Genomic DNA, 13,281 nt, shown 5'->3' with positions numbered 1-13,281 from the left:
GAGCACAAAGGGTGGTTCGAGCGCTCTGAGGCAGGTCATAGTGATGGTTGTTGAAGGTTCACTCTGAGGCAGGTCATAGTGAAGGCTGTTGAAGGCTTGCTTGTTTGAGTAAATGACATTTGAATAGTACGAGGCAATTGTGATCATTTCATATTCGAGGTGTACTATTAAGATTCCCTTGTTACTAATTTATTAAGCTATATAATGGGCCATTAGAAATAAGGGTTATGCGGTGAAAACATTGGATGAGAATACAATCAAGTGAAAAAATTATTAACTTTAGAGTAAGGCTTGTATTGTGGGTTGTGATAGATTCTATTGTTGATGGTTTGTAAACTCTAAAGGCTGAGCTTACGATGGTGATAGATTTTAGTGAATCTTTAATGAAATATAGTCACTTTTGAGAGCCGAGTGTCTCTGAACACCATTAAACTTGTTGTGTTTGCTTTGTTCTTGCAAAGCTTTGATCTTTTTATGCTTGCTTGTGCATAATTTGTTTTTCTATCTTTTACATCTTTTCTCACCATTTGAGTGTCCAAGATCTTTGATTTTAGTTATTGTAGCAAAAGTTATGGATAGAGGGATTCAAATATTTGTATGACATACCACAATTATTCCCAAGAGGTATGATGTTTTTTTATTAGGGCCCTACTTGCTTTGGTGGCGATTGAGGACTTAAAATTACACCAGTTAGATGTTAAAACGATATTTCTTCATAGTGAATCAGACGAGGAGATCTACAAAACAACCAAAAGGCTTTGAGATAGTAGGAAAGGAGGACTATGTGTATCGCTTAGAGAGATTGCAGTACTGCTTGAAGCTATCTCCAAGACAATGGTATAGAAGCTTTGATTCCTTCATGTAATCACATGGTTTTGCATGAAGTTCATATGATAGTTGTGTCTATATGAGGAGCACTAGTGTAGGGTCCTTGATATATCGTATTACATGAAGATGATTTGCTAGTTGCTCTTAGTAGCATATTTGAGGTAGAATAATAAGCCATTGTCGAATGAGTTTGACATGAAAGATCTAGGAGATGTAAAGAAGATACTTGGTATGAAGATTGTTAGAGGTAGGAGCAATGGATTCGTAAACCTGAGTTAAAGGAGGTACAATGAGAAAGTTCTAAAGAGATTCTCTATGAACGTCTCCAAGATTGTTTCCACTCCCCTTAGTTCTCACTTCTTACTCTCAAGAGATCATTGTCCTTGAGCCAAACAAGACGAAGATGATATGAGAGTTATTCCATACACAAATGATATCGAAAGCTTCATGTATGCTATGGTTTGTAGTAAATTTGATATTGCTCAAGTCGTAAGCATAGTTATTTGGTATATGGAAAATCTGTGGAAACGACATTGGAATGTGGTAAAATAGCTTCATAGATACTTAAGGGTACATTGGATGTATGCCTTTAAGTTACAAAATCTAGCTGATTAGGTATTATATCTCAAATTATGGTTGAGACTTGGATGGTAGACAATCAACCTTGAGTTTTGCATTCACTATGGGTGGTACGACGATTAGTTGTTTGGCTTCTTTACAAGATTTAATAGCTACAACCGAGGCAAAATTCATAGCCATAGAGGAGTCGTTATAAGAAGCAAAGTGGTGAAAGGTCTCATAGTTGAGTTATTTCCTAGTTTGGTTTTGGTATGTATGCATTGTGATAGTCAAAGTGTTATGCATTTGGCTAAATAGCACAATACTTATCATAGGCGAACCACATTGATATCATGTATAACTTCATTCGTGGTGAGATTAGCATCGGAGAAGTTAACTTCAGTGAAGATTGAACGAAAGATAACCCCTCAAATTTGATGACTAAAACTTTGCCATCTATTAAGTTTAGTCTATGTGTAAATTTGGTTGGGTTTTTTCCTTTAGTATGTGATTTACTTGTGTGCAGTGAAGGTGGGGCTATGAGGAGATGCATGAGTTTTGTATAAAGGAGTATGTGATTTTCTAAGCCAGTCAAATAGATCATGTTGGGCCGAGTTTGGTTTCTGATCATATATAAATAGGTTGGAAACCCCTTGATCCAAATCAAACTCGTTTAATTAATTGGGTCGAAGATCATCATCAATCGACTACAAAACAGGTCGACCTCATTTCCACCCACTTAACAGTTTATTTGTTTTCAGTGTAGGGTTTTTTACATTTACGACATCTTATTTTTTAGTTTTCAATTTTGAACTTTTTTTTTATGATTTGTTTATTTTGTATTTTACTATGAAAACTAGGAAAATACTAAATGAATTAAGTTCACGTTATACTTATTGATTTAACTTGATATTAATTTACATAATTGAATGAGTTATACATGTTTGTTTCAAGTTTGAAATTTCTTAACCTAACCCATTTAATAAACAGATGAGGTCAGTTCGATCAATTTAATTAATTGAGTCAAAAGTCTCAATTCATACCCACTTATTTCGGATCAGGTTCATATTAGGTTAGTAGGTCAGCTCAACTTTTGCCCGCCCTATGATTGTCTCAACAAGTATAGTACTTCATATGATTTACACACTTTGGTGCTGATGAGATTTTAATATCATACTTGCTCTTGATGATGTTTTTGTAAGTTTGGTGTTATGTGTTTTTGATGGTATGGTAATTTGTGGAATATGGGCAGGTACAAGGCAAGGTGAAGATTGTTGGTTTTAGGGTGCCTTGGGTCCACATGGAACATGGCATGATATTGGACATCACTTGGAGATATTTTGGAAATAAAAGTGGGTCCATAAGGATTGATTAAGAGAAAGTTAGAAAAACGACTTAGGCTTTTTCACATAGAAAATAGCCGAGTCGGCTTGTCTGATGGCCAAAATAAAAACTGACTCGACTTTTGTTGATGTTCAGTTGCTGAGTTTGTTATTTTTGATATGTTTCTTCCTCTGTTTAGGATTAGGCCTTGATATTTGTAATTGTGATTATGTAACTAATCACAAATGACATTAGTTAGATATCATAATACATATTCCTAATCTCTCTCTAGTTTAATCAATCCCCATAATCTCTATAATCTCTCTTCTTCCCCAAAATCCCAAAACACAATTGTAAGCCATTTAAGCTTCTAGGAAGCTTTTGTTTAATCAATAAATACATTTAGGCTAGGTGTAGACATCTCCTATATTGGGTGAACCATGTTAATTATTTTGTGTTGTTTGTTTGAAGATGAAATATGCATAATTGTTTAAGTTCTTGAATTAGGGTTTTTGTTTTCAATATTGCCATTTCAATGTAAAACTATAATGATTGATCCTCGGTTAATTTAGTTGTTCTTATCTACATAGAGCACTTGTATTCTTCATTTTGTCAAAAGGAATTATCATATAGTGGAAGGAGGAAAATGAATATTTTGTGATTTTATTGGACAAACAAAAACTACGAGTACTACTACATTTTTTGGGTTCATCAAAATGCAATTTTTCTTGCTGGTATATAAGTATAACAAATATAAATGTCAAATAGTTTGATTTTGTTACATATTTTCGACAGGAATACTTATCCTTGTTTGACTTGGCAATTTCAAGAAGAAATTTCGATTTTAAATCAAATTTAAGTGTTCAAGTATCTTACTTATGTTCCAGTGTTAAGGATTTGAGACACCTGAGACACGAGTAGTTGAGGTAATGGGAAAGTACTAAATTTGGTTGATTGATAGCAAGGAGTACTGAATTTCACCATCTACTCACTCTACAGTATGCTCTTTACTTGCTTGATTAATAGGGTTGATCAGGTTGAGATTTATAGAATTATATATGTAGGGTAATTCACTATTGCATTTCCTGTTCGCATTACATCATTGTTTCCTTTTCCTTTTTTTGGTTGATTGCCAATTGAGTCCTGGGTCAATCAAGTTGAGTCGTACAGAACTCGGGGAGGGAGATACATTATTGTGTTTCCTGTTTCTCTTGCGGTGCTCCCTTTTTCTGCTTGATTTTCCCATGGTTCCAAAATCTCTTATCTTATGGTTCAATGTAGACCTGCAGGCTGTAAGTACTTTAGACATTAAGCATGGGAAGGATCTACCACATATGAACAATTTTTGCAATGATCAGAAAGGCAAAACTCGATGAAGAATTTCGATAATTTCGGAACAACACAAGTAATACAAAAACACAAACCATTAGGAAATGAAGCAGCATCCAATACTTTCAAAGGTTCATCTGGTAGCCTGCTCATTAACCATCTGCTGAGAAAAGGGAGTGATTTCCTTTCTGAGTTCACCCCAGGTTGTTTCTTGAATTTTCTTACAGTCAACAGCAGTAATGAGCGGAGAATCATTTAGACTAAGAGGCAATAGCGTTTCGAGTCTGAAACAGTCGGAAAGGATTAGGGACTGTAAATTGTGTAGCTTACAGATGCTACTAGGAAGGCACTTGATTTCACTACTACCGATATTAAGGCGAACCAATTTTACGAACTCACCCAAATCTTCAGGTAATTTTCTGAGACTGTAAGAGGTCAATCCTAAGGATTTCCAGTTGTGAAGCCCACCAACATTAGGGAGGGACTCGATAGGAAAAGACTCGAGTGAGAGGCATCTCAGATTGACCAACCGTCCCATATTCACTGGCAAAGCTGTAAGGTTATCACATCCTTTAAGGATTGAGGTTTCCAAGTTAGATAGATTGGTAATGCTATCAGGAAGAGACCAAATTTCACAATATCCAATAGAGAGATGTCTAAGGCCTATCAACTGATCAAAACTTGCTGGCAACTCTACAAGGGGAATACTATAATCAGACAGTCCGTATAAATGTAGTTTCCAAGTTCGATAGCTTCGTTAGGCTGTCAGGGAAGGACTCTATACCACAAAATCCGATCAGAAATAGATGTCTAAGGCTGACCAACTGATCCATGTTCGGAGGCAAATCTTTGAGCTCAAAATATCTGTCGAATATGAAAGTTACTAGATTTGATATAACTTTGTCAAGCTCTCAGGAAGAGACTCGATCTTGTCATAAGCCTCATGTGAGAGACTTTTAAGGCTAACCAACACATTAAAATTCATTGGCAATGTTAAGGGATCATCAGAAAATTTCCCTTTGAGAACTAATTTTCCAAACTCGACAGTTTAGATATGCTATCAGGAAGGAACTCGATGTCACCACAGTCATGAAAAGAGAGGTGCTTAAGGCCGACATCCAAACATGCCGATAATTCTGTGATGCAGTCACATTTCCCACAGAGATGTAAACTTTCTAAATTGAATGGATTTGGCATGTTGTAGAAGTTGAAACAGCAAAACAAAGAGACAGATTTTTAAGGTTGAACAACCGACCCAAAAATTGTGGGTAATCTTTGACAGCACAGCATCCTGAGAGATCTAAGGTCTCTAAGCTGCAGAGTTTAGCCATGGAATCTGGAAGGGACGTAAGCGGACAACCAAGAAGAGAAAGATGTCTAAGGTTGACCAATTGGCCCAAATTTACAGGCAAATTTGTGAGAGAATGACAATATGAGAGATCTAAAGTTATTGGATTCTGCAGATTTGTAATGCTATCAGGAAGGAACTTCAGACATTGACTGTCACAAACATAGAGATGTTTTAGGCTTTTCAACTCACCTAAATTTTGTGGTAATTCCGAAAGTATATAGCCTCTAACTTCCAAGTATTCTATTTTTTGTAGGCTTAAGATGGTATTAGGCAAGTATTTGAGGTATGACCATATAGAGCCGGAAAAGTTCTGGTAGCTGCTCGAAGGATTTTCCTATTTTCTCTTCATCATCAGATATTATATCCAAATTCAACTCCAAGTTTCTAACCAACCGAAGAGAAGCTGGGTTGTTAGGAATCCATTGCATTGGATCCTCCAACAAATACAGGTGCCCATCCGGGTATAAGCTTGAGACTCGAGTAATCTCCTTTCTTACAGATGACTACACATAAAAAATTTCATTTACATCGGTTTCAGTTTCCATGGTTTCAGGATGAAAAGTAAAGAAAAATTATCAAGAAAGGGAATGAAAAACTGAAATGATCCTCAAATTTCTCTTATTATAGACATTGAGGGTGCAAACACTAACAAGCCCACCAATAATAGCAGACATAATCTGACAGAATAGAGATGAATACAAAGTGAATTAAGCAGGAAAAAAGTCACCCAATTGAGCCGTGAAGGGCTAAAATAGAGAAAGTCAAAGGTTGAAGAAGGCTCTATTTTTACATTTGTTGTTGGTGTGTTTGTGTTATGGAGTAAATCAGCTTGTGTGCAACACTAGGGAAGTATTCAACCAAAAAGTGGGATCTATTGGCAGTCGCCAGCTCCGAGGGTGTGGAAGCGAATATACAATCTGCACTAAGAGTTTCAGTGACTGCGTCCATTGGCAGGAGTGTGAGGAATTCAGAAGGTTCAGAAGCTGCACTAAGGGTTGCGCTCACCTCTCGGTATGGATTGCACTTGGGCAGGGGAGGTTCAGAAGCGTAATAGGCCAAACCGTTAATATATAGAGTAAGGCTTTATATATACTTGTGTCTTCAAAATATTATATTGCATTAGTAAAAAGTCTCAATCAGTAATTTTCTTTGAGGAAAACAATGTTATATAACTGAAAATTTTATGTTTACAATTACAAGGAACTGAGAACAAAATTCAGCAAAACTGAAGACAAAAGAGAACAAAATCCACATTGTGTGAGTCTCACCCTAGTAAAACACCAGCAAACTATTTACAGCTTGCGTAGACAACCCAACTAATACACCAATTTACAATTTCCGACTTTCCCACCTTCCTAATACTACTACAACAAGAATGAGTTACAACCTAAGCCAAATATCTATTCTTCAAACCCTTTGATTATTCCCCCGAGCTTTCGCATGAACTTCCAAGATTACATAATATGTCATGAATTAACAGTCTGATCATATTGCTTCCTGATGATTTTGATACATCTAGGCACTCTTGTAGGTCCGAATCACAAGCTATCAATACCCATTCGTGATCATCGTCAAGGTACTTTATCTCGAATGTGCCCACTTCGAGTTTAAACCTTTTTGCCACCTCCTCTTTCAACTCGACAATGTTAGAACTCAAAGAAAACCTAAATCTGATAATATCTTCTCTAAATGTGGCCTTTATTGTAACAGTTTTTATATCTTGCTTTGAAGAAAACCTGGGTATCATACCAGCAGCACTCATAGCTACTCTAGGAGATTGGTTCGGACAAGGCTGGTTTATCCATCCTTGTTCAGGGATGACTTCATCTACATTGGCCTCGGCAGCTGAAGGACAAAGATTTCTTAAATCTTTTGAGCTCCCTGCATCCTCAAGAAGCATGCCACAAAAGGCTTCTTGAGGATGATGTGCTGCAAGGAGGGCATCTGGCATCAAGTAACCAACAGATAAACGTAATTCTCCATTTGGTTGACAAATCAAACCTGTCGAGTTTCCTGCTTGTTCGTGAAAGTTGAGAAGAAAATGGCCATTTTGTTGGGTGCTTTCAGTTCCAGGACTTCCATGACATGATCCATGAGAAGTAGATGTCGCTGCACTTACCTCCCGGGACCCACTTGCTTTAGATACAAAGCCGTTCTGCTCATGAATCCTTTCTTCATGACTTGACGCCCTGCCACTTGCCTGCCCATCAACTCTTTGTTTGGGTTGCGGCATTTCACTCCTTTCATCCGGAAGATCTACAGGTACATATGTAGGTGATTGCTGCTGACAAGTTCCATTCACACCAGCAGGCCAAGTAATAGATCCAACAGGTACAGGAACAGTAGGTTGAGCTAGGGACGTCAAGCTAAATGTTCCATCAGTACCTTGGACAGATTCAATCACACGCTTGAGCTTTGTTAGAGATCGATTCACCTTATTGATTTTGCGAGATGGCCATCGTGATATGCCATGCTGCCTACAGATCCGCTTCATAGTTGTCGGGCACACTGTTAAAAACCACAAGGCATTAATTTTAGTTCCTCAGCAGCCAGCCATAATCTTACGCTTGTCATTTAGAAATAGGATTTAAACCTAAACACAACTGACAAGTCAATATGAATAAAACAAATACAAACCTCCAAGGCTTTTTGCGGCATCTTTTAGGCTTCCAGCAAAATACTGCTGAAGAACCTCTAAGCTTATTTGCTTTTCAGCTTTTCCACGTTTTCTTTCTGAGGGTTTCTTGGGTGCCTTAATCTTGATCCTCGCAGCTTCAACACTTTCTTCTGCATTTCTAGCATCTGGTTCTACCGACTGGGGAGGGGAATTCTTTGTCGATGGTAGTACACCATTTATCGGTTCTATCACCGATAGAGGTCTAGTCGACAGGTTAGATTCAACTTGTAAGTCTGGATTCTCATCCGTTGACACTTCAATGATTTCAATGTGTTTCTTTTCCTCTTCCAGTGTTCTCCCAGAAGCAATCATCAAATTCTGCAGATCACGCTCCATTGTTGCCAGTATTGAGTCTAGTAAGCTGAGCTGCTCTGAAATGTCTGTTAAGCTAAGAGGGAGGAAAAACTCGAGAACATAATCATCATCCCCTGTATGCTTGCTCCTTAAACAGATGGAAAAACTTCCGGTTAACCCAAACATACGAGCATAGTGAACCAAGGGGTATTCGATTTTACAAAATTGTGAAATATCTCTGCAGAAACTCAATCCGTGGGATGAAAATGACCTGCCAGCAACACCCTGCCCTTTCTGAAGATGATGCTCAGCACAGGCTTCTCGGAAGCCCCACATATGAGCATCTACAACATAGAATGCAACATCAGTTGTGGACATGCATACTTGTCCCATACAGCTTCCGTCAAAGCTGGAACAACTTTTCTTGAAACCACCCCCATACGCTAAAACACTCCTATGCCTGCATGGAACCCAAGTCTGCGCCAGAGGTAATTTATAAGTTTCGCATACCTCTGTTAATACTTCCAAGATCTCAGCGAGCGCATTTTGACGACCTTCATTGCAGATCTGCACAAGGATCATCTTACTATAAGTCTTTAGAGATTATGGAGACTCTGGAACTTAAGCATTGCAAGACCATTTACCTGGATATTCGGATGATCCACAATCTTTGAACTCTTTAGATTTACTGCCTACAAAAGAGCTGAAATTCTGTGAGCACATATTAGATAAATACGTGAACAGACATATATAGATGGACGAACTAGAAGTTTATAATGACAAGTAGCAAAACCGTTCCTTCCACAATGATACTCTTCAATTTCTTCATCTTAATATTTGTTTAGAATTAATTAAATGCTAATTATTTTTAATCCTAAACTGAGATACTCTAAATCTAGTTTTGCTGCGCACATATTGTTGATCAGATAGAATAATCCTTGTGGCTAAAACTCTATGAAATAACACTTCAATTGCAAGTAACGGCATATGTTATGTCCCTTGGTCTTTGACTGTCCTTAATTGACGTTGTCATATGCTGATGCAGTGATGCCCGAATATGAGGAAAGAAATACATGGACACTTCAATTGGAAGTAATGCATATGAAATTCACCCTGCCTAACATAATTCCTGCTGTAAATTTTGCATTAGATCCATTTAATATCAAGCATACAACTTCTATACTGTATTCCATGCTTCATCTTTCACCAAATACAGAATGAATTCCTATCCACCTCTCAATATGTAGTGATTGAGAAGGACCGAAGCATCAAAAGACCACGATACAGAAGCAACTTAATAAAAACTTCTCATCCTCAAAAAGAGCAGCATACAACAAAATAACATCCCAATTTATAAGCTTGATAAGGATACATCAGCAAAAATGTACAGAAAAGAAATCACTCAAACACATGGCCAGACTCTAAGTTAAAAAACACATTAAATCAGATATTTCTGAACCACAACACAGGGAAAGGAGCTGAAACGAGGCGATAGAAAAATGAATGAATTCGGGTTTTATAAGAAGATAGACGAACCTCAAGAGCTTTGCAGACTTTATCAACCTCAGGAGCATAGTTGATCTTCTGCGAAGTCATAATAAGCTCAAGCACACCAACACAGGACTGCCCTGAAGGTTCAAGTACTGGCAAAGCCAATGTTCCTCTTACATTATAATGCTTAGCATGATTCACTCTTGGATATTCTTTGCTCGAGTAGTACTGCACATCTGGTGTCCACTCCGGCAACTTTTGTCTAAACACACGCCCAGGCAACCCCAAATTTGTCGCACTCTCCCCATCAACTGAAAACATATACATCAAAGATACTGTTCTATACTGATTCAACCCATTACTGTGTGGCCCTAGAACAAACGGCTGCCCAGAAGTTGTTAGCACATAATTATTTCCACTCTTTATAGGTGCCCAAATTTGAGCTAAAATCTGGTTCTGTTCTGTTGATTCTTTGAAGTACCTAAGTGCCTGTGTCATCCTTTCTTTAATTATAAAGGATACATCAAAATTCTCAATTGGAGCGAACCCCAAAACCGGAGTAGGAACCTCCTTTTTATCATCATCATCATCATCATCATCATTGCCAGCCTCACACCCTCCATTTTCACCTGCAGGTTCTGGATTACCTATAGCAACAAAATCACAAAGAAATAAATACCATGGAAGAACCAAAGTCACAATACTATTCACAAAGTTCATCATTAAGCTGATTCATTATCTACTTTCAGGTATCCAATGATCAAAATCCCAACTTGCAATAGACATTTTTACAATCAATCACCAATCAAGACTACCCAATAGTCAAAGACCTAAACTCACATAGACCTATCCACCATTGATGTTCCTTACCTAACCTATTGCAAATCAGTAGAATTTCAACATGATAACTAAAGTCAAAAGAACAAGTATTGGGAAATATTGAGTTAAACCCAAGCTAAAGTTGTCTTTTATTTTAATTCATCAAAACAATACAATCACAAATAAAATATTCATCAATTCAACCCTTATTTTTCCCTTCCATTTTTCTCACATATCCCATCAATTCAAGCTAAAGAGTTTCCATTTTTTTCATTAAAATTGTATAAAGTAATAAAAACCCACCAATTTTAACTTTTGAAACCTCATTTGTTTTCCTTCCATTCGAAACAAATAAATCCCGATTGAAAACCCCACAAATTAAAGTAAATTTATTTAAACTGAACAAACTTTTACAACATTAACTTTCCAATTATTACCAAAAAAAGCTTTCCATTTTTAGACAAAAGAAAAAAAAAAGCATACAAGGAGGAAACCGAGAAAGGTCAGCAGGAATTCGTATTCCAGGAGGATTCCGTTCATCAGCAAAAGCCCAAAGAGGGGAAAAAGGTTGTTCGGAAGTAGTAATAAGAACTGGAGAAGTTGGGATCTGATCAAATGACCATGAAGCATCTAGATCCCCAAAATCAAGGTCCATGAAGGTTGATGAAGGGTCTAAAATTGTATGGTGTAGCTGCGTCACACCTGATTGAAACTCCCTAATTCTTGGAAAATTATTGCAATTATGAGCAAAGAAAGATGAAGACTGTTGATGATTTTCTTCTTCAATTTCAGCTGTAGCTGTTGTTGCTGCTTCGGACATAATCAATCAATGACTTCAATGTTTGAATCTCTTTTTTTGGGGGGTTTTGTTGTAAAAATGTTCTCTTCCTCTTATGTCCTCTTGTATCCAATCTTGAAGAGGAGAGAGAAGGATAGGGATGGGATTTGCTCACATAAATCTATCAAATTACTTAAAAAAATTATTTTTCTCCCTATTTTTTTTCTTCTTTTACTTAATTTTCATTGGAAAATTTAACCATGAGTGAATCCAAAATGCTAATATAAAGTGAGTTGGATGTTCACTTTTAGAGGTATGTTTAACCAAGTCAATTATTACTCACACTTGTTATTTTGGAGGTTTTATTTCTTGTTTCTATACAAAAGTTTTTTATTTATATTATAAATTTTATAAAAAAATAACCTTATTTACTATTATTTTAATAGTAGTATATTTAATAATGTTTATGGTCCTCGTATATCCTTTACTAATGACATTTTACTTTCTCCGTTCCTTAAAGAAGTTCTCATTTGTCATTTAGTGTGTTTCATTTGTTGTTCTCATAAAAAAATTATCTATTAATATCATAATTTTTTGACAAAAATAACCTTGTTTATTTAATAATGTTTATGGTCCTCACATATTTTCCACTTACTTAATTTTAAATTTTTATATTTCTTATATCCCAATTGTTTCCTATAACTTTATAAAAATATTTTTTATTAGTTGTGGTCTCTATATTTTTTTTCATTAACTTTCTTTTAATATTTTTTTTATGTTTATGGTCCTCACGTTTTCTTAATCAAATATATTATTTAATAAAATAATATATTCACCATCTAAAATATTTTATTTTTCTTAATTTTCGTGAACATTCATTGTGAAAACTTCATTAAGAAATGAAAGGAGTAATATTTTTATTTCCTTATGGTCTCTACATGTTTCTTATTTTATAAAAATATTTTTTATTATTTGTGGTTTGATCCTTATTTTTTTCCATTCACTTTTTTTTAATGTTTATGGTACCCAATTTTTTCATTAAATTTCTTATTCATAAAATAACATATTTATTATCTAAAAGATTCTATTTTTCTTAATTCTCGTAAATATTTCATGTGGGAACTTTATTAAGGAACGAAGGGAGTATATATTAATTTGTGTTACTTCTTTCGTCCTAGCTTATGCGCCCCATTGGATATCCAATGTTGCATAATTAAAAAAAATAAATATTATTAATTTATATATTAAGACGAATCAAACAGGCTAGATTTCTACTTAAATATGTTTTTAAACTTATTTAGTCGGAGTAAAATGCAAATTATGAGTTATTGATAAACAACATTTAAAAAAATGGGATGCATACTGAAATGGGACTCAGGAGGAAGTATATGCTACACCATTCAATAATTTTCATCGCTCTTTAACCAAATAATTCGTATTGTAGTCGAGACAAGCTAAGTCTAGTTTAAATTCTCGTAAATATTACTTCTTTCATTTTTTTTTTGTTTTCGTTTATTTTTTTACAGTCAAATAAACTTCAATATCTTTAAATGCACATAGTAAAAATTATAATAAATACATAATAAAAAAGTATATATTAAGACTAATCTATTGAGATCTCATATTAATATATTTTATCTTTTAAATATGTGTCAAAAATATTAATCAAATTTCTCTCTCCTTAAAGTAGAGTATTCCAAATGGGAAGAACATTAGAGAACGGAAAAAGTAACAAAAATCGGGTTTTGATGTTTAAATATAAACTTGCAAGTTGCAATCCATATATCAAAGTTGACAAGACTCAATATTAACTCATTTAATTGATTAGGCTCT

At 35.5% G+C, this 13,281-nt stretch overlaps 2 protein-coding genes across 2 annotated transcripts; both read right to left on the bottom strand.

The window, feature by feature from the left end:
• Nucleotides 1-4,171: 4,171 nt before the first annotated feature.
• Nucleotides 4,172-6,063, bottom strand: LOC130799381 (disease resistance protein RUN1-like). Its single transcript, XM_057662478.1, has 6 exons — nucleotides 6,040-6,063; nucleotides 5,680-5,892; nucleotides 5,294-5,525; nucleotides 5,084-5,174; nucleotides 4,823-4,902; nucleotides 4,172-4,731 (listed from the first exon to the last, which is right to left on the bottom strand). The coding sequence occupies exons 1-6, from the start codon at nucleotides 6,061-6,063 to the stop codon at nucleotides 4,172-4,174; spliced, it is 1,200 nt and encodes a 399-aa protein (XP_057518461.1).
• A 469-nt stretch (nucleotides 6,064-6,532) lies between these two features.
• On the bottom strand, nucleotides 6,533-11,690 carry LOC130799636 (protein NLP6-like). The gene is made up of 5 exons (XM_057662798.1): nucleotides 11,154-11,690; nucleotides 9,897-10,498; nucleotides 9,005-9,052; nucleotides 8,027-8,927; nucleotides 6,533-7,897 (listed from the first exon to the last, which is right to left on the bottom strand). Exons 1-5 carry the CDS (start codon nucleotides 11,488-11,490, stop codon nucleotides 6,810-6,812), a joined length of 2,976 nt encoding a protein of 991 aa, XP_057518781.1. The 5' UTR covers nucleotides 11,491-11,690; the 3' UTR covers nucleotides 6,533-6,809.
• Nucleotides 11,691-13,281: the final 1,591 nt, after the last annotated feature.

This window comes from Amaranthus tricolor, chromosome 14 (genome assembly GCF_026212465.1).
Source record: "Amaranthus tricolor cultivar Red isolate AtriRed21 chromosome 14, ASM2621246v1, whole genome shotgun sequence".
Lineage (NCBI taxonomy): Eukaryota > Viridiplantae > Streptophyta > Magnoliopsida > Caryophyllales > Amaranthaceae > Amaranthus > Amaranthus tricolor.
Note: the sequence above shows the minus strand (reverse complement) of the source record. Positions and strands in the feature narration are given on the sequence as shown.

What these genes read in the sequence shown, in the direction of transcription:
- LOC130799381 (XM_057662478.1), bottom strand. Translation starts at nt 6,063, where the DNA reads ATGTCTGCTATTATTGGTGGGCTT. An exon ending in AACTTTTCCGGCTCTATATG is followed by an intron (nt 5,526 to 5,679) that starts GTCATACCTCAA and finishes CAATGTCTGAAG; the next exon opens with TTCCTTCCTGATAGCATTAC. An exon ending in AGATTACCCACAATTTTTGG is followed by an intron (nt 5,175 to 5,293) that starts GTCGGTTGTTCA and finishes ACTGCATCACAG; the next exon opens with AATTATCGGCATGTTTGGAT.
- LOC130799636 (XM_057662798.1), bottom strand. Translation starts at nt 11,490, where the DNA reads ATGTCCGAAGCAGCAACAACAGCTACAGCTGAAATTGAAGAAGAAAAT. An exon ending in AAGTCTGCAAAGCTCTTGAG is followed by an intron (nt 9,053 to 9,896) that starts GTTCGTCTATCT and finishes GCTCTTTTGTAG; the next exon opens with GCAGTAAATCTAAAGAGTTC. An exon ending in TGCCGCAAAAAGCCTTGGAG is followed by an intron (nt 7,898 to 8,026) that starts GTTTGTATTTGT and finishes GGTTTTTAACAG; the next exon opens with TGTGCCCGACAACTATGAAG.